Source organism: Amphimedon queenslandica, unplaced genomic scaffold (assembly GCF_000090795.2).
Source record: "Amphimedon queenslandica unplaced genomic scaffold, v1.1 AMPQUscaffold_13427, whole genome shotgun sequence".
NCBI classification, from domain to species: domain Eukaryota; kingdom Metazoa; phylum Porifera; class Demospongiae; order Haplosclerida; family Niphatidae; genus Amphimedon; species Amphimedon queenslandica.
The window spans coordinates 82,024-99,778 of NW_003546337.1; the positions used below are offsets into that span (position 1 = coordinate 82,024).

Genomic DNA, 17,755 nt, shown 5'->3' on the forward strand with positions numbered 1-17,755 from the left:
AAGAAGAAAAAGAACAAGAAAGTAAAAATATCAGATTCCACGTACCTTGACCACTCAAAATGGCGACCACATTTATCCGATTACCACAGACACGAACAAGAGGAGCTGGTCACACAGTTACAAGAAAAGTTTAAACTGGATCTGTCTTCATTTAAAAGCCATCTCTCTCATCCTTCAGTTATTGGCACCTCTATTCCTGATATTGACCAGAGGATCAAGAGCCTCACTGAAGCTGGGTTCTCCGAGACTGAGGTAGCTAGTATAGTACCTTCCATCCCATTCATCATTGAGGTCGACTGGAAAAGGTTTTATAAAGTTTGCCAAGTATTTGATGAGTTTGGTATTAACTGGGGGACCTTTCTTGAACAGAAATATATCAGTAATTTAGTGATTGGAACACGCTGTATCGAAGTACTGGAAAAGAATTTAGCGACTTTGAAGAAAATTGGATTTGAGAGCAGCAAAATGGCTGAGATACTTTTTGAGAACCCAATACTACTGAGCTGCCCTATGAGTGATCAGGTATATCGTATCTTAGCTGAAGCAGCTGGTTTTGGATTCAACATAAAATGGATAAGAAGTATTCTAATTAAAGCACTCACCTCAAGGCCAGTAAAAGTGGCAGCGCTCACTCCAAACACGCCAAAGGTGATGAAGATATTGAGTGACCTCGGGATTCCACCGGAATTCATGATGACGTCCTACCCACCATTCTTCCTCATTGATGACACACACCTTTACTCCATTATTAGAATACTAAGCACGGCTCCTTTGTATCTCGATACTTCTCACATTGTCTACCTGATAAGGTCCTGCCCTCAAGATGTGGCATCCATTAAAGACTTGAAGGGTCTCCAGCAGAAGCTAACGGACTTCAAGGATCTCTTGTCTCCAGTTTTAAACATGAGCGACGTGTTGATGTGCTTTCATAAGATCCCGTCCTTTGTAAACCAGTCTCATAGCATTAGTGGTACAGTCTCACTCTTTGAAGGCTTTGGATTCAGCTTTGAGGAAGCCCGTCACGTTATATCGAAATCTCCTACCATCTTGGTTCAAGACAAAGCCTCCCTGAGGCACAGGATAGAGTTGTTCCTTTCCCTCAAAAACAGCAAACCTTTAAAAACAACTCACGTTTTCACTCACCCTCTGATGAACTTCACCAAAACTGACGAGTTCTTTACCTCAAGATTCAACTACACTCAGAGACACAATCCTTCTCTTCTTGATGCCAGTAAGGCTGCTCAAATATTCTCAGGTTCAGATGAAAGCTTTGCTGCTCTGTTTGGATCAACTGCCACTAGCTATATTGAAGAAGCAGTGAAAGCAGAATGGATATCACCTGAGTATGGACAACATAGACTAAAGCTTCACAAAAAAGGAAACTAATTTATTAATATTATTGTTATTATTATGTAAATATTCTCAACTTGTATCAATATTGAATCATTAATTAATAAATAATTATTAATAACAATTAATTAACTAGCACTACACGATCACAATTACAAAAATGAGTCATAAAAATCACAAAATAATAATAATAATAATAATATGCCACATGTAATGAGAGATAATAAAATCACAAATAATAATAATAAATGTCTTGAAGATATTATTGATTTAAAATTGAATGATTTCGATTTATTTATTTATTTGAATTAAATCGTGAAACAAGTGATCTAACCCAACTCCTCCCACCTTTCCCCCGCCCCCCTCCGTCCTTCTGACCACTACCGCCTTTGGACGGGGACTTCTTCTCCTCCTCCTCCGTAGACTGGCTCAGTACAGTCTCGCTAGAGAATCGCTGGAGGTTGCTATGAATTGACTTTAGTTCTCTGGGATCTGTTGATTTTGGTCTTTCTATAACCTCATGCTCGGCTGAGAAAGATATTGAAGGAGTAATAATGGCTGCCCCCCAGGAGGGGTCCGGGGTCATGGGGGGTGAGTCAATGGACGTTGGTGAGTGGAAACCAGGTGGGACCTCAGAGTGTATTGAGGTAGGAGTCAGTGGGCTGGTGGTGTGATTGAGTATCCATTCTTCATCTGCTTGACTGATCATGCTGTGTCTGTTAGCTCCTATTGTGTTAGTTTGTCTCCTTCTTTCTCTCAGGCCAATGACCCACTTTGGGGCTATCTCATCATTTGAATCAGTACTGGTACCGGCAGTAGTAGCTGCTGATTCAGCAGTTGCGGTCTGTTTCTTGATACGTTTGGAGTATTCCCTTGCCATGTTACGTACCCTGGACTGTTTCCGCTCCTTACCAGCTGGTAGAGTGTTTGCTAGCTCTGCTCTTTCACTTGAAGAGGTGCCGGTCCTTCTCTTCTCTTTTATTGATTTACTCCGGCGTCTAGTGTCATTTGAGTCAACGTTAAACAAACTCTTTGATTTCTCATCTTTGATCTGATCCCTTGATCTCTCACTGATCCCATCACTGCCCTGAGGTTCAGAGTGTATCTTGGAGTGTGTCGGTGAGAGGTCATGTCTCCCCTCCTCCTCTCTACTGGAGGAGGTTTTGGTTCTCAGTAAAGACCAACGGTTCTTCTTTCTCCCTCCATCAGGAGAAGTCACAGAATTAGAAGATGATGATATATTTGATAAAGATGAGACTGTATTCTCTTCGTTAGTTCCTGTACTTATTTTCCTTTTAGCAGCCGAAGATGATGAAGATAGAGGGGGAGAGTATCCAATGGTCTCGGGTGAAGTTGTATCAGTATCATCATCATGGGCTCTGAACTCAGCAGGTGGGAGTAGGATATAGTCTGGAGTTTGAGCTTTGTGGCGTTTGCTCATTTCAATGGCATCAGAGAGATCAACAAGATCAGAATCATCTCTTGTTGAATGAACTAAACCGACCAATGAAATTGGGCGAGCAGCTATGGTGTTTGATTTACCAAAACTTTTATTTCGTAAAAATCCAAGCTTACTAGCTGACTCCGCCTTACTCTGGGACTTATCTTTCTTATCTTTTCTCGGTGAAGACGGAACTTTATGCATTGAATTATCAGTCAATGATCTAAAGACCCTCCTGTTCTTATCACCATGGAAACTGTGCCAACGCCTAACACTGGGGGAAGAGCTTTCAAAATCCTCTAAAGACTCAGCCGGACGAGAGAACGAGTTAACGAGGGGAGAGATAGGAGGAGAGGAGGGAGGGAGAGGGGAGGAAGGGGGAGGAGTAGAGAGAGGGTGACAGACAGGAGTGGTGGGAGTGTCAGGTAGTGCATCATCAAATAATGAGGGCATGTCTTCAATACTGGTATAGGGTGTGGTCTGTCTCCGATAATCAGTGACAGGAGGTGGGAACTCACCAGGTGATACCAGTTTCAGTCTCAGTGGGACCTTGCCTGATGGACTAGACCTAGCGTCACCTTCAGCTTGAAACACAATAGGCTGGTCTGTGTTAAGGACTGGGGCGGGGTCAGCCCCACCCACTTCCTCTCTTGGAGTCAGTTCATCATCAACCACGTCATGATGCTGACTCAGCACTTTAATCAAGTGTTGCTGCTCATCTTCACCGAATAACGAGGAATGAGTGGGCGGGGGAGGGGGCGGGACTGATAGCTGAGGAGAGGGCGGAGTTAAAGGGGGTTGGGCTGACAGTGAAGGTGAATGAGTCGGTGTTGAAGGAGGCGTGGAAGGAGGCGGAGTTTCATTCAGTGGTAAAGTGGGCGGAGATGTTAAAGTAGGTGGGGCTGATGAAGACACTAATGATGAAGAAGGCATGTTCATTAGTTCCTCAAACAGCAACTGGTTCCTTTCCTCTCGTCCAGTGTCCACTGGTCCAGTGTCTACTGGTCCAGTGTCCTGTGGTCCAGTGTCCAAGGTGTATTGCGTAACAATAGGCTCCGCCCCAAAGGACGGGGGAGGTTCCAATAGAATGTCTCCATTAGTTTGAACTGGAATGATATCAGTAGGAGGATCAGAGGGGAACATGAAGACAGGTAGAGGAGAGGGGGTGTGGCCAGTAGGAGAGGCGTGATCCCTAGCAGAGTCATCAGTATTAGGAAAAGAGGTGGAGTCAAAGTGGGTGTGGTCAGGAATGTTTCCTTCAATAACTGAGTTGCGTGGAGTGTTATCAATGGAGGGTATGGTATCTAGTGACGGCTCCTTTGAAGAGGCTGACCTGGAGCGAGAGTGAAAGGGAGGAGCTACTGAAGGACTATTGAGAAAGGAAGGAGGGGTAGAGGAAGAGGGCGGGGCTACAAGGGAGTCTATAACAGGAGGAGAGATTATTAATACAGGAGAGGATGGAGGGAGGGGATCGTCATCCAGTTGTACTGGTAGGAGTGGCAGTGGATGTGGTCTCTTCAGATCAGGAGAGGAAACTGATGAACGTACCGGAGTCTCTTTATTAGTAGGTGTGGCCAAAGGGGAGTGGTTTAACGGGGCCGGTCGGCTGAGGTTAATGGTACCTGGTATCCTAGCAACAGGACTGGAGGCGAGAGATGAAGGCAAGTTCTAAAATAAATAAATTAATTAAATATTAAATGTACATGTACTACATAGCTACGTACTTTAGCAGGTGGTTCCGTTAACTTTTGATCGTATCCATCCATGAGGTTTGGATCAGAGTCACTCCTGGTCCAGGGTACCCCGTGAGGTACTCGTACCTTCCCTTTCTTCCCTCCTGTATCGGTGATAAACTAATAAATCATGATACTCGCACACGTACCTGAAGGTGATTCCGGTATATTATTATTACTAGCTCCAGTTGTAATGAAGGCTCCAGTGGCTATTGGTCCTATCAGAGATATGACAGGTTTAGCTGACTTGGAACCAATAGGAGATGAGTGCTGTGCAATAATAAAAAGAACATGTAATTATAGAGTGGATCATATACTTACTTGTCTTAAAGCAGCTGGATTAGTACTGAGAGGGGCCAGTGAGTGTCGGGTCGCTTTAGACGGACTCTCACTTCTCTCTTCTAAGGAAAGGGGGAGAGGAGGGAGGGAGGGAGAGGGAGGGAGGGAGAGGGAGGGAGGGAGGGAGAGGGAGGGAGAGGGAGGGGGGAGGGAGGGAGGGAGAAGAACCAGTAATGTGTTGTGTAGGTCCTACAGTAGCTGTAGCTGTACCTTTTTTATAATGTTTTCTGTCAAGTGTAAAACTCTTTGGTGCTTCTTGATGGGTTGTATGTAAATCTGTGACATGATAAGTATTATTAATATGATACACAATATACTTACCAGTTGTGAATCCAGCCATTATCAACTGTCTAGCCTAAAACAAATAATGTAATAATAATATTATAAATAATAATAATAATAATAAATAATTACTTTGTCAGGTAGACCTGGAAGGCTTTCCATTAGTAACCTTTTGAAGCTGTCACTCCACAGCTGCTTCTGCTCAGCACTCTTCGCCTGATAATAAATTAATAATAATAGTAACTTGTTGGTGATAAAGAGAATGTAACTTTGTCTCTGTGAAATCACCTCAAATTTCTATTACATTTTCTGATACATATTGATGTCCTTATGCTGTGTAAAAAGTTTGAGCTGATTCCGACTTCAATTTTTTAAGTTATGGCTATTTTAAGAAAATGCCAAAATTTTGAAAAATACCCAAGGCTATATATAGCCCATGGTTTTTTTCAAAAAATGGCTCCGAAATCACCTTAAATTTTTATTACATTTTCTGATACATATTGATGCACTTATGCTGTGTAGAAAGTTTGAGCTGATTCCGACTTCAATTTTTTAAGTTACGGCTATTTTAAGAAAATGCCAAAATTTTGAAAAATACCCAAGGCTATAGCCCATGGTTTTTTTCAAAAAATGGCTCCGAAATCACCTCAAATTTTTATTACATTTTCTGATACATATTGATGCACTTATGCTGTGTAGAAAGTTTGAGCTGATTCCGACTTCAATTTTTTAAGTTACGGCTATTTTAAGAAAATGCCAAAATTTTGAAAAATACCCAAGGCTATAGCCCATGGTTTTTTTCAAAAAATGGCTCCGAAATCACCTCAAATTTTTATTACATTTTCTGATACATATTGATGCACTTATGCTGTGTAGAAAGTTTGTGCTGATTCCGACTTTAATTTTTTAAGTTACGGCTATTTTAAGAAAATGCCAAAATTTTGAAAAATACCCAAGGCTATAGCCCATGGATTTTTCAAAAAATGGCTCCGAAATCACTTCAAATTTTTATTACATTTTCTGATACATATTGATGTACTTATGCTGTGTAGAAAGTTTGAGCTGATTCCGACTTCAATTTTTCAAGTTACAGCTATTTTAAAATTTCCCTTGTGGGTGCACATGGTTAGTACCTGGAATGTTAAAGTACTTTTGCTTGATATTTGCCTTATTTGGAAACTGGTCTGATCCTTGAGGTGCTCCGTCAACTGAGCATCAGCTACCTATTGAAACAGAAACTGAAGTACCACCAACACATTTAACTAAGTACGTGTGAACTAGTTTAGAATCTTCAATGATTCTTTTATCATTAACATTAATCTTACCTTCACACTCAGCTTGTACTGATATCCTTCATCTTTCTTCTTAACAATTAGAATTAATTTCTGAAATAGAAACACGTAGGCATCTTTAATGGTCTTGAACCCGGTTTGAGCTGGTCTGAGAGAGCCACTTTTATTCAACATAACCCGGAAACTGTCCTAAATGCAATTAATTAATTAATATTAATTAATATCATAATTGATTGAGTCTCACTTCTAGTACAATGTCACCATATGTAGTTAACTCTGGTCCCTGTAGTAGTAAATGAATAAATAAATAAATAAATAAATAAATAAATGAATAAATGCTACAAGAGAGGAGAGAGGGTGTGGCCATACCTCCCATCCGGTGAGCAGTGACTGTATCTCTTGAGTGTGAACAACTGAATCATATTTCTTCTGCATCTCATTAATGTGTTCCGACACTTCAGTCATGTGATCCAGAGCCATCTAATAAACAATAATAACAACAACAATAATAATAATAATAATAATAATAATAATAATAATACCTTCATTTCAACGAGTCCGTTGTCTGATAATGTCATGTGCTTTACAAGTTCCTAAAATTAAAATTAAAGCGACCAATCAAAACACGGATAAGACCAATACTAAGACCCACCTTTAGAAGCAGTGAGTATTTCAAAACCCGTTGAACTGGTTTCAGTAAGTACGCTCCCAGTGGGAGGGGGTGGTTGAGTCTCTGCTGACAGTTTTTAATGAAACGAGAGACGGACTTATCCGTTGAGATCTTAGCCAGAGTCTGTACTAATCTGAAGATATAAGAATGAATATAATAATACCGGTGACGTAATCAATGAAATATCTAGAAATAGTTTCATATACAACAGCTGTAGGCTAACTGACCGAGGGTAGTTGTTACAGTAAAGAGAATATAACTTGAACTCTTGAGCCTATAAATAATGTCCACACACACACACACACACACACACACACGGAGGTAATGTAATATCAGACACTGTCCAGTAATAGGGCGTTACCTTGTCTATGAAGCATTGACCTATTTTCTGATAGTCATGTCCACAAAATTGAAGAGCATCAAATATAGTCCTGAAAAAGAAAAACACTTATTATTATTATTATTATTATTATTATTATTATAACAACATCAATTAGTGTGAGAATGTCGTACATGATTTAACAGCCCAGTCATCATAACTGACCCAATGACCTGTACCACCACAGACTAGCCTTACTATAATGGACACTGTGTCTCTGTTATACAGAGGTGTCCTTTATGTGGAGGTTATTTTATACAGTAAGGAATGTAATTGGTACACTAGGTGCTGTCCGTTAAATGGAGGTGTACGCTATAGAGAGTGTCCATTATAAAGAGGCTATACTGTATATTAATATAAGACACAGTGTAACAATGGCTGGGATATGGTTACATTCCTCCAGGTATCAGTAACAGTGAGTGAGTGTATGTCCTTACCAATGGAAGGCTCTTATTTCATCAATGTTACCAAACAGGTTAGAGACATCTTCATGAGTAATGGACAGTGAACCAATCTTACTAATAAATGGTTTATGATACCCCTATACCCATACACATTATAATAATGAATAACGGAGAGAGAGGGAGAGAGGGAGAGAGAGGGAAGAATGTAAAGAACAAACCACAAGTAAAGTGTAGATGAATATTACCATGATGAATGGAATGATCATTTAATCATAAAATGGAGAATTACAATTACAAAAACAAATTATAATACAGACTACAATATTAATAATACAGATTATAATATTAATAATACAGATTATAATATTAATAATACAGATTATAATATTAATAATACAGATTATAATATTAATAATACAGATTATAATATTAATAATACAGATTATAACTATTTTAATTATTATTACAAATTACTGTACCTCAATGATATCTGTTAGATCTGCTATGTACCTCCTCTCAGTAGTTAGTAACTCTCTTATCACATAAAGACACTGAGTTACCTAATAATGAATCAAATACAAGTACATGTACTTATAGTGATACTACAAGGTTGTAGTGTCACTGTGTTGGTTTATGTATCAGTTCCTAATGCATAAACCAATCGCCAGGTTACATGCTACTACATGTTACATGTTATTACGTGTTAGGGTGTGTCTGTGTGATGTAATGAAGTGGCAGACATCGACTACTCACACACACACATGCTCACCGAATGATACCGGTAATTATACACTGGAAGAGCACATGTTAACCACATGCTACAGTACATGATGTAGTGTATAATGATCAATAACATAAGTAACTTTTAACTTATTCTCAACTGAGGATTGAAAGGAATGTCACTGAACAGTGTGACCTCATTTAGACACACACACACACGCACACACACACACACGCACACACACACACTACATCACATATTGTAAGAGATACACATTATTATACTGTCCATATATTATACACACTCATGTATACTATGGACTATAATTAAAGTATAATATTTGGTTTAAAGTAATAAATTGAAGCAATTTAGAATACTTTTAAACACTAAGTTATCAGAATCAACCCAAAATACAGTTACAATTGTATACACAATTGAAACTGGTCCTGTATCACATGACTGTCACATGACGTACCTGTGTGCTTGGTCCATAGGTGGAAGGTGACAATGGTGAATTATCTACAGCTAGTTCATAGGAGAGCTGGTACTGATGGTTGGACTCAGCCTCCAGGGATTTGCTAAACTGCTGGTGTTGCTGTAATTCCTATCAATGAAGAAGAGAGCCATTTTATTATTAATAACTTAGTAATAACTATGAATAAATAAATAAATCAAAATTCTGCACATTTAAAACCATTTCAGAGCTCAGACTGGAGAGTGAAGCTAGTATCATCTGTCCTAATCAGTTAATCCAAGCCTGTTTGTGCTTAGTTACAATATCTGTTGTGCTAACTACTAGCAGAGATAAATACCAATCATATCTTTAGTAAGTAAATTACTACAAACCACTACTCCTTATAACTATCAGTAGAGGTACTGTATAGTGTCATCTTTAGCAGCTATTATACATCAAACTAATGATTGGCATTTCTCAAGGTATTGGCATTCTACAATGATGTACTGGGGCCCAGGTATGTGTGTATATTAATAGTTGTATGATGACAGGTGATGTTCAGAGCAGACAGACTGGAGCTGAGTCAAACAAGAGCTACTAATGAAGGTCTATTGGTAGATCTAGTGTGAATTGATCTTAGGGTATGTTGCTAGAGTGGTTTCCCACTTTAATACTTAATTCATTACATTATTCACTTAATTAATGTGAAAATCTAACTTAAAAACACTAGCCAGGATAAAGCATGTACTACATACATCCTTAGCTCAACTGCAGGTATTGGTAATGATGTCTATTTTATGTAGTTTGAATGTTTTTGAGCAGTTCCCTGCAACTTGTGTCCATACTGTCAACAGATGGTGGTGTTTTGTTATAACATTAATAACTCCTTAACACTGTTTGATGTTTGTCTGTCTACATTGAACTAATTACTTTTATATACTCTCTCCCCTCTACATGATACAGTCAGTCAATGATATGACAACTCACTCCAGTACAAGTACATGTACATTGTTACAGATTACAATGTCTGCCTGTGTAGCTCTACCTGGAGCACGTCTTGTTGGGAGAAGTGATGGTCAGGGGTTGGGGTTGTGGATCTAAGTGGCTCATTTATGTCCGTCGAGCTACCAAAGTCACTAGTAGAGCTCCCCCAACTGGTCAGTGACATTAAACTAGCATCTGTAGTGGTGTCCTGTAGTTATGAAAAAATATTATTTAAATTATAAAAAAAAACAGAAAATATCCAGTAGACTCTGAATTATGAAGCAGTAGCTGATTCATAATACCATTAGCTTCAGCTAATTGGTCTAATTAAACTGCCACCTGCTACTCTACCGGCTACTACTAAATATTTCTCTTACTTGTGATAGTCTCATGGTATTATCATCAGCCACCAGTGGATCCTGGTTAAAGGACAGTGGCAGTTGACCTTTCTCCAGTCCAGTGGTCCATCTCCTCTCCCTTGACCATTTACTCGACTTCTTCTTGTCACGAGGATTGAGTAGACTTGGTAACACAAGTCTTGTCTGTAGTAGAGAGGGAGAGGGAGAGAGGGAGAGAGGGAGAGGGAGAGAGAGAGAGAGAGAGAGGAGTATTTAAGGTTTGGTATTCCTTTGATTGTAAAGCAAACAGATTGTTGAAATCATCATTCATGTACTATACAAGCAAGTGGATTTAATTTAATCAATTTATCTGCTTCTATGCTCCATAGCTATAGTGTGTGTAAGTATTGGAGATATTCAGTGGGGGAGTAATAGACACATAGTCTCTCAATCTCTCCTACTCAAGCAGCAGGTGATACATTAGAGATGTAATATTAGCATAGCAATACACATAAACATTCATTCATTTCTAGAAGAAGCACTTGTAAATATTAGGTATACAACAGTAAACATTAACTATAAACAAGACAATAAACAAAACTCAGTACAAGACAACACAAAGCTAATTAGTGAGAGCTCAAAGCTCAAATGAGCGTCATAATCACAGAGGACATGTTGGTCATACTCCATCAGCTACAAGGGACATCATTCTCCTTATAAAGGAAATACACAAATATCTCATTACTCTTATGGCTCAGCGCTAAGTGTAATAATGCGGTAATACCCTGTATGTAGCTATGTAGCTATGTATGTATGTGTTTATGTACATGTATCTGTACTGTGTGTTGCATCATTGAAAGGAGTCTAGCTAGAGAGAGGTTGACACAACAAATCATCAGTGTTGACAAGTCATTCCAATTTCCCTTGCATAAACAAAGGACAAAATACCACCGCACTTGAAATAATAATAATCAGCTCCATTACCAGTACACAACAAAGACTAATCATCCCTCATTACTTTATACAAAACATTAAAGAGAAATAAAACACACACAGTCAGACCTTATGCTTCATAGTGTTGATCTGTTTAAACTTTGATGCTAACAGATCAAGCTCATGATTATTATATCAAAAATAAGTTTAATAAGATTCACAGGACAATAGTAGCACTGGGCTATGGGCTGAAGTGGTAATTAAGCTATCATTTTACAGCAGGTGTATGGTCTACATGAGTATTTCACTAGGTATTAGCTACTGACTCAATTAGCACTAGGACCACAGAAGCCTGCTCTTACCGGGGAGTGATGTCTTCGGTTGAAACTGTTTGATTTGATCATTGTTAGCATGTGGTGCGTACAGGGCTTGCTGGGTAATGAACAGTTCAGTCTCCTTGTGACGGTGAGAGGGCCATCAGTTTAAATAAATAAACAAATATAATAATAATAGCTCAAGTAGTGTTGAATATTCCGTGGTGACCCGACTGCCTAGCTTTATCTGTCAACAGGTAGAGCAAACACTCACTCCAGCCTACAGCTGCCCCTTCCTTCCTTTCCTGCTTGTAGAGGGAACCAGTCCTTTATTCTACTGACCCAAAGAAGAGAAGAACTTGTACCCGCAGTGGACACTCTGCCTTGCAATGATACATGCGGGGGAGTGGCTCATTGCATAGCAGAACAAACCACACCTACTAATTAATTATGCAATGTTAACCACACCCATAATTGCTGGAAGATTAAGATTGGGTAGTTCATTTTTAAGTTTCCTCTTAATCTCTGCTTCAATTGGTCCTCATTACCAGCGGACAATGGCCTGGAGGTCTCATGGTAGCACTAACGACCAGCTGGTCTCTAATCTGAAGAGTGAGACTCCATTAATTAACTAATGTACTGCCCCTCCCACTCTTATTAATTAAGGTAATGGTATCATAACGACTGGTAGTGTTGAGGCTGCCATGAGGGCAGTTGATAGAGGAGACTATTGTCCTTTTAATCCTTATTACGACTCACCACAACAAATCGGTACATAATTATTAATAATAATGATAATTTTTTATTAATTAATTTTAAGGTTATCAGGCAACTATTAGTGCACCACACATGGTACGTGGAGGGGGTGTGGTCTACTTTAATTATTTTATTTATTATAGCATGCACACGCTCTTGAAGTGTTGAAGGATCATTTGGTTGAGGGTGGGCGTGTCTTAGACGTTGGCTCAGGTAGTGGATACCTCACGGCTTGTATGGCCATTATGGCAAGTGGTAACATTATCATTTTGTTCTATCAAAATGACTAAGAGAGAATCTTTATGCATTTACTTATGTTCCGTAGAAAGTTTGAGCTGATACCGATTGAAATTGGATTTTTATGAATTTTTAAAGTTACCCTAAAATCAGACCAAGTCCCTGTACTATATTACAGGGACTTTGGCCAAATTTTGCCAAAAATGAAAATGAGAAAATCCTGACCTTTTGTATTTTTTTGAACTGATTTTAATTGAAATTGGAGATGTTACCAGTTCTTAAAAGTTGCTCTCCAAAGCCATGCAAGCATGATCCCCTAGCCATCATTAAATGATCCTGTAGGTTGGTTCTACTGGCTGTGCTGTTGGTATTGAACATATTAAAGAACTGAATGATCAGGGAAAGTTGAACGTAAATAAGAACAACAAACATTTAATGGAGAGTGACAGACTTAGACTAATAGGTACATAACAGTAGAGCAGCTGCCATTAATTGAGTGTTGTATACTGAACAGAGGGAGATGGGAGGTTAGGGTATCCAGACTTGGCACCTTATGATGCTATTCATGTTGGAGCAGCTGCACCAACTGTACCTCAAGCAGTAAGATTAATCAGCTATTTATTTATTTATTTGATTATTTTTAGTTACTCGATCAGTTGAAACCTGGCGGTCGTCTCATTCTCCCAGTGGGTCCTCAAGGAGGGAACCAGTGGCTGGAACAATACGACAAACAACCTGATGGCTCGTTCAAAAAGGAGAGACTAATGGGAGTGATATACGTACCACTGACTGACAAAGAAAAACAAGTGTCTGGTAAGCAGCTGCATAATAATAATAATAATAATAATAATAATAATAATAATAATAATAATAATTTATAATTGCATTCATTTTAGGCTCAAGACGTTAATTACGGACATTCTGTGTTTTGCAGCTGAAATTACCTATTTACCAGTCCCTAATGTTTCTAATTGTGCGTCTTCTTTTAGTTATCTCAAAAATAACATCACTGTTATCGGATAATTAGAGTTATTACGGTGTACATTTGCAAAATAAGGGCGGGGCTGGTTTTGCTGCAGCTCTTTTGGGCGGATCTGGCGTTATGGCTGTCTCTGTGGATATTGACTATAGAAGAAGCGGTAGCTTGAAAGGAGGGATTGCTTGTAGGCCTCAGGAGAGGTATGGACACTCTGCAGGGACCGTAGGAGGAAAGCTATACCTCTGGGCCGGAGGAAGCAAGCACGTTCCTCCTGTACACACGAGCGCTGATAAAGAGCAACTGATGGCAAAGACAGAAATATTCAGCTTAAAGAACGGGAGATGGGAGAGGCACCACACCAGAGGGTCCTCTCACTGCGGGATCAGCTACTACGCCATTGCTGTAGTGGATGAGAGCATTTATTACTTCGGAGGCCAGTGCGGGCACGGGACCTGCTACTACAACACACTCACAAAGCTGGACACAGTAGAGATGAAATGGAAGGACGTCCAGACTAACCTGGTGGGGATCCCTATGAAGAAGTACAGCTGTGGTATGGTCTCGTTTCAATGCGATGGAGACACTTACCTGTTCTTGTTTGGTGGGATTGGTGAGGTTGATGAATCAGAGCAGGTCCCTGGTGCTACTTATATTGTGAGCAGCACTAACCCAAAGATATGCAGGACTAATGAACACCACATCATATCCACCACCACAAGTAAGGACATGATAATTGTATAGCGAGTAATTTTGGAGGTAATAAATTTTCACAAATTTGGTGTTTTGATAGCCGAACCTCCCTATGAATTTTAGCAATTTGCAAAAAGTTTTTCCTTAATACAGTACTTGTATTTCAATGCAAGGTGATATCTTATGATTATATTTTGTATTCCATCTGCGAGTTTGCTCTTTAATTAGAACCTTTTTGGTGCTTTATTTACACACCCAATCTTTGCAGTGACCTTCCTTTAATGATGAAATTCATTTCAATAAAAATTCCAACTATGAACAGGAAATAATGAATAAAACTATAATTTTTAATGATTATATTTTCCATACAGATAAGTGGACCATTCCTCAAATTGAAGGTGATTGTCCACCAGCTTTGAGTGGACTGACACTGACAGCTATTGGAGGAAATAGAGCTATTCTCTTTGGAGGATATGAGAGTGGGAAAGGAAAGAGCAATGCAGTCTATGTAGCTGAACTAACCAAAGACGTTGTTGTGAGTTATTACTACCTGTAGCTAATTTTGTTTAATTTTATAATAATTACATAGACCTGGAAAAGGTATGATGCCCCTCCTGATGCCCAATGGCCTGTTGGGAGGAGCGATCACTCTGCCACTTTGCTGACTGGTCATGCAGGAAGACAACCTCATCCATTGCTAGTGATAGGAGGAGGCATTGATGTTGCTGGAGGACTGCTAGCTGACTGCTGGATACTCAACACCTCTGATATGACATGGACTAAAGTATTCTGCACTTTTATGCATGTTAATCATTAAATATCTGATAAATATCTGAGCACTTGATGCAGTCAAGCAACATATTAATTGCTTGATGCTTCTATATTTGAATGCTATTTATTGATTTTATTTCCTAAGATTGATGCTCCAGCCAGTGACATTGGTAGAACTCTCTTTTCAATGTCGATCATGAACATTGGTGCACCCTATGTGTGGCTGATTCTTTTTGGAGGAGCAACAAAATGGGAGAAAGGTTTATCAACAAAAGATCAAGGGGTCACAGCAAGTACCACTGTTATTGAACTGGGTATGTTCAATGACTGAATAGTGTTTCTATTCCATGTATATTATGTATGTTGTTAATGATAGGTTGGAACCAGGAGAGTCAGCAGTGGAGATACACTTCAACTATAGCTCTTAATGATTATCAACAAGCATTGAAAGACAAGCTCTCTGAAAGGAAGAAACTTCCAGCGGAAAAATAACACAAAACTTTGCCAAACTTATCCTTATATAGCTTATATTTATTTATGTAATGTTCATTAGTATCCTTTTTATAATTATTATAATTACTAATAATGAGCCACACCTACTATCCTTTCCAATGGCTGAACAAACAAAATTCAAGATTGTTCTTTTAGGAGACAAAGATGTTGGAAAGACGAGCATAATCTTACGCTACAGCCTCAACGAGTTCAGTGAGAGAACCTCCCTGACACCAATCAGCGAGCAGTACAAGAAGCTATCAGTTAATGGCCGACAGATGGTCCTTGAGCTATGGGACACTGCTGGGCAGGAGAGGTTCAAGAGTCTAGAGACTCACTTCTTCCGTGAGGCAGACGCAGCTATACTAGTGTACAGTGTGGAGGAGAGGGAGAGCTTTCACAGTCTGACCAGTTACTGGATGAAGGAGCTCATTAGGTATGTTCACGATGATGATATGTTACCGATATTAGTCGTTGGGAATAAATCTGATCTTTACGAGGAGGCATCAGAAACTGTTAGTCTAGCTGAAGTTACTGAATACACAAATGCTTATGAGCTACCGCCACCAATTGAAACTAGCGCAAAAACTAATCACAACATTCAGAAACTCTTTAACCTTGTAGCGACAGAATTATACAGGAGGCACCTTCACAATAAACCAGCTGGTGATGTGTCGGGACAATCCAGTAGAGAGAAGGTCAGTTTTGAAGACTCTCCCCCCTCCCCTTGTTGTGGAGGACCTAAGGTAAAATCGGATTCAATGGCGGCTGCAAATGTAAGCAAAAATTGAAGATTTTATTGAGAGACATACTTATAATAATAATGTCACTTTTACTGTTATTTTACTTTCTTTTTGTGATTGTGTATCTGCTTTCATGTTATTATTTTAAAATAATGATTCAAGTGTCACTAGAGAATATCATGAGCATACTTTAAATACATAAAACACATCACCAGCTGCTACTGCTCTGAGGGACAATGGGGGGTGAGGGACAGTAGCAGGTGAGGGACAGTAGTGGTGGGTGTAACTGGAATTATGTCACATTCCAGAGAGAATGTATTATATCATAGGTGAGTAGTCAGAAAGATAACGATTATCTTTATCTACAGACAAGCTCTAGTGGGATTTAGTGCATAAAATAACGCGATAACATCAAAAGGTTCGCCTGTTATTCCAGTGAGAGAGGATACTTTCTGTTTTGCAAAGATGAGCCCCACCTCATTAATAATTTTACAAAACCACACCCATCAATTAATTAACTAGTAACTACACATGGTAGAAGATGGCAGGGATTCTCTTTGAAGACATTTTCGATGTTAAAGACATTGATCCTGATGGAAAGAAATTTGAAAGAGGTACGTACATATACTGACTAATGGAGTGTTCTAATTATTGCCCCCCTCAGTGTCTCGCCTGTTTTGTGAGAGCGAGAGTTTCAAAATGGATCTAATACTTGACGTAAATACTCAGCTCTACCCTGTAAGTCTTGGAGACAAGTTCAGGCTTTTACTGACTACAACGCTCAGAGAAGACGGACTACCAGATGATGGAGACTTCCTTACTACAGGTACCAACTGGTCAAGGGTAACGGGTAATTGATTTTTAAATGGCCGTAACTTGGAAAATTGAAATCAAAATCAGCTCAAACTTTCTACACAGCATAAGGACATCAATATGTATCAGAAAATGTAATAAAAATTTGGGGTGATTTTGGAGCCATTTAAAAAAACCATGGGCTATGGTACAGGCGAATTTTCAGAAATTTACTCATTTTTAAAAATGGCCGTAACTCAAAATTATTAATGTATTTTATTTTTTACAGACGGTGCCCCCTCACTAGCAGATGCATTTGAGTATGTTATGTATGGGAAGATATACAGGATAGAGGGGAATGAAGGAGCTGGTGATTCCGGAAGATTGTGAGTTAAGAAGAGATTATAGTTTTTAAATGGATACTTCTTTTATAGATCAGCTTATGTGTCATATGGCGGCTTGCTAATGAGATTACAAGGAGATGCTAATAATTTACAAGGTTTTATGATGGACACTAATGTTTACTTGTTGATAAAGAAGATTGCTTTTTGAAAGAACGATTAAATCTCTTTTTTATTTATTTGTGTGTACATGTACATGTATTTATGTGTTTCTTTGCCTTATAAAAAAGTCCCCATTGTTTTTGAAAGGAGGTGCAGCC

The 17,755-nt window shown here is 39.1% G+C and overlaps 5 protein-coding genes across 5 annotated transcripts; 4 read left to right on the forward strand and 1 right to left on the reverse strand.

Annotated features, from left to right (window-relative positions):
- Positions 1 to 1,519: 1,519 nt before the first annotated feature.
- LOC109581652 (uncharacterized) lies at positions 1,520 to 12,028 on the reverse strand. The gene is made up of 21 exons (XM_019995951.1): positions 11,683 to 12,028; positions 10,427 to 10,591; positions 10,111 to 10,257; positions 9,087 to 9,215; positions 8,370 to 8,450; positions 7,924 to 8,027; positions 7,469 to 7,538; positions 7,335 to 7,381; positions 7,090 to 7,240; positions 6,980 to 7,030; positions 6,807 to 6,917; positions 6,682 to 6,720; positions 6,471 to 6,626; positions 6,279 to 6,368; positions 5,278 to 5,361; positions 5,185 to 5,218; positions 5,074 to 5,139; positions 4,846 to 4,925; positions 4,674 to 4,794; positions 4,516 to 4,628; positions 1,520 to 4,459 (listed from the first exon to the last, which is right to left on the reverse strand). The coding sequence occupies exons 1-21, from the start codon at positions 11,731 to 11,733 to the stop codon at positions 1,646 to 1,648; spliced, it is 4,704 nt and encodes a 1,567-aa protein (XP_019851510.1). The 5' UTR covers positions 11,734 to 12,028; the 3' UTR covers positions 1,520 to 1,645.
- A 54-nt stretch (positions 12,029 to 12,082) lies between these two features.
- Positions 12,083 to 13,647, forward strand: LOC100634810 (protein-L-isoaspartate(D-aspartate) O-methyltransferase-like). Its single transcript, XM_003386278.3, has 8 exons — positions 12,083 to 12,246; positions 12,301 to 12,405; positions 12,455 to 12,486; positions 12,534 to 12,638; positions 12,970 to 13,090; positions 13,142 to 13,227; positions 13,272 to 13,440; positions 13,524 to 13,647. The coding sequence occupies exons 1-8, from the start codon at positions 12,090 to 12,092 to the stop codon at positions 13,535 to 13,537; spliced, it is 789 nt and encodes a 262-aa protein (XP_003386326.3). The 5' UTR covers positions 12,083 to 12,089; the 3' UTR covers positions 13,538 to 13,647.
- Positions 13,648 to 13,704: 57 nt separating this feature from the next.
- LOC100631442 (kelch domain-containing protein 2-like) lies at positions 13,705 to 15,654 on the forward strand. The gene is made up of 5 exons (XM_003386251.3): positions 13,705 to 14,324; positions 14,668 to 14,831; positions 14,886 to 15,080; positions 15,213 to 15,381; positions 15,444 to 15,654. Exons 1-5 carry the CDS (start codon positions 13,730 to 13,732, stop codon positions 15,557 to 15,559), a joined length of 1,239 nt encoding a protein of 412 aa, XP_003386299.2. The 5' UTR covers positions 13,705 to 13,729; the 3' UTR covers positions 15,560 to 15,654.
- Positions 15,655 to 15,659: 5 nt separating this feature from the next.
- LOC100634936 (ras-related protein Rab-43-like) lies at positions 15,660 to 16,601 on the forward strand. Its single transcript, XM_003386279.2, has one exon. It carries the CDS (start codon positions 15,679 to 15,681, stop codon positions 16,348 to 16,350), a length of 672 nt encoding a protein of 223 aa, XP_003386327.1. The 5' UTR covers positions 15,660 to 15,678; the 3' UTR covers positions 16,351 to 16,601.
- Positions 16,602 to 16,823: 222 nt separating this feature from the next.
- LOC100631571 (DNA-directed RNA polymerases I, II, and III subunit RPABC3-like) lies at positions 16,824 to 17,746 on the forward strand. The gene is made up of 4 exons (XM_003386252.3): positions 16,824 to 16,916; positions 16,967 to 17,128; positions 17,384 to 17,480; positions 17,529 to 17,746. The coding sequence occupies exons 1-4, from the start codon at positions 16,844 to 16,846 to the stop codon at positions 17,644 to 17,646; spliced, it is 450 nt and encodes a 149-aa protein (XP_003386300.1). The 5' UTR covers positions 16,824 to 16,843; the 3' UTR covers positions 17,647 to 17,746.
- The last annotated feature ends 9 nt before the right edge of the window (positions 17,747 to 17,755 follow it).

Excerpts from the sequence above, each read along its gene's own strand:
- LOC100634936 (XM_003386279.2), top strand. The coding sequence starts at position 15,679 with ATGGCTGAACAAACAAAATTCAAGATTGTTCTTTTAGGAGACAAAGAT.
- LOC100631571 (XM_003386252.3), top strand. The coding sequence starts at position 16,844 with ATGGCAGGGATTCTCTTTGAAGACATTTTCGATGTTAAAGACATTGAT. Across the intron at positions 16,917-16,966 it reads TGGAAAGAAATTTGAAAGAG|TGTCTCGCCTGTTTTGTGAG; the intron begins GTACGTACATAT and ends TGCCCCCCTCAG. Across the intron at positions 17,481-17,528 it reads GCTGGTGATTCCGGAAGATT|ATCAGCTTATGTGTCATATG; the intron begins GTGAGTTAAGAA and ends CTTCTTTTATAG.
- LOC100631442 (XM_003386251.3), top strand. The coding sequence starts at position 13,730 with ATGGCTGTCTCTGTGGATATTGACTATAGAAGAAGCGGTAGCTTGAAA. Across the intron at positions 14,325-14,667 it reads CATCATATCCACCACCACAA|ATAAGTGGACCATTCCTCAA; the intron begins GTAAGGACATGA and ends TTTTCCATACAG. Across the intron at positions 15,382-15,443 it reads TACCACTGTTATTGAACTGG|GTTGGAACCAGGAGAGTCAG; the intron begins GTATGTTCAATG and ends TGTTAATGATAG.
- LOC100634810 (XM_003386278.3), top strand. The coding sequence starts at position 12,090 with ATGTTAACCACACCCATAATTGCTGGAAGATTAAGATTGGGTAGTTCA. Across the intron at positions 12,247-12,300 it reads GCTGGTCTCTAATCTGAAGA|GTAATGGTATCATAACGACT; the intron begins GTGAGACTCCAT and ends TTATTAATTAAG. Across the intron at positions 13,228-13,271 it reads CACCAACTGTACCTCAAGCA|TTACTCGATCAGTTGAAACC; the intron begins GTAAGATTAATC and ends GATTATTTTTAG.
- LOC109581652 (XM_019995951.1), bottom strand. The coding sequence starts at position 11,733 with ATGCTAACAATGATCAAATCAAACAGTTTCAACCGAAGACATCACTCC. Across the intron at positions 7,031-7,089 it reads AATACTCACTGCTTCTAAAG|GAACTTGTAAAGCACATGAC; the intron begins GTGGGTCTTAGT and ends TTTTAATTTTAG. Across the intron at positions 4,629-4,673 it reads TATACCGGAATCACCTTCAG|GAGGGAAGAAAGGGAAGGTA; the intron begins GTACGTGTGCGA and ends TCACCGATACAG.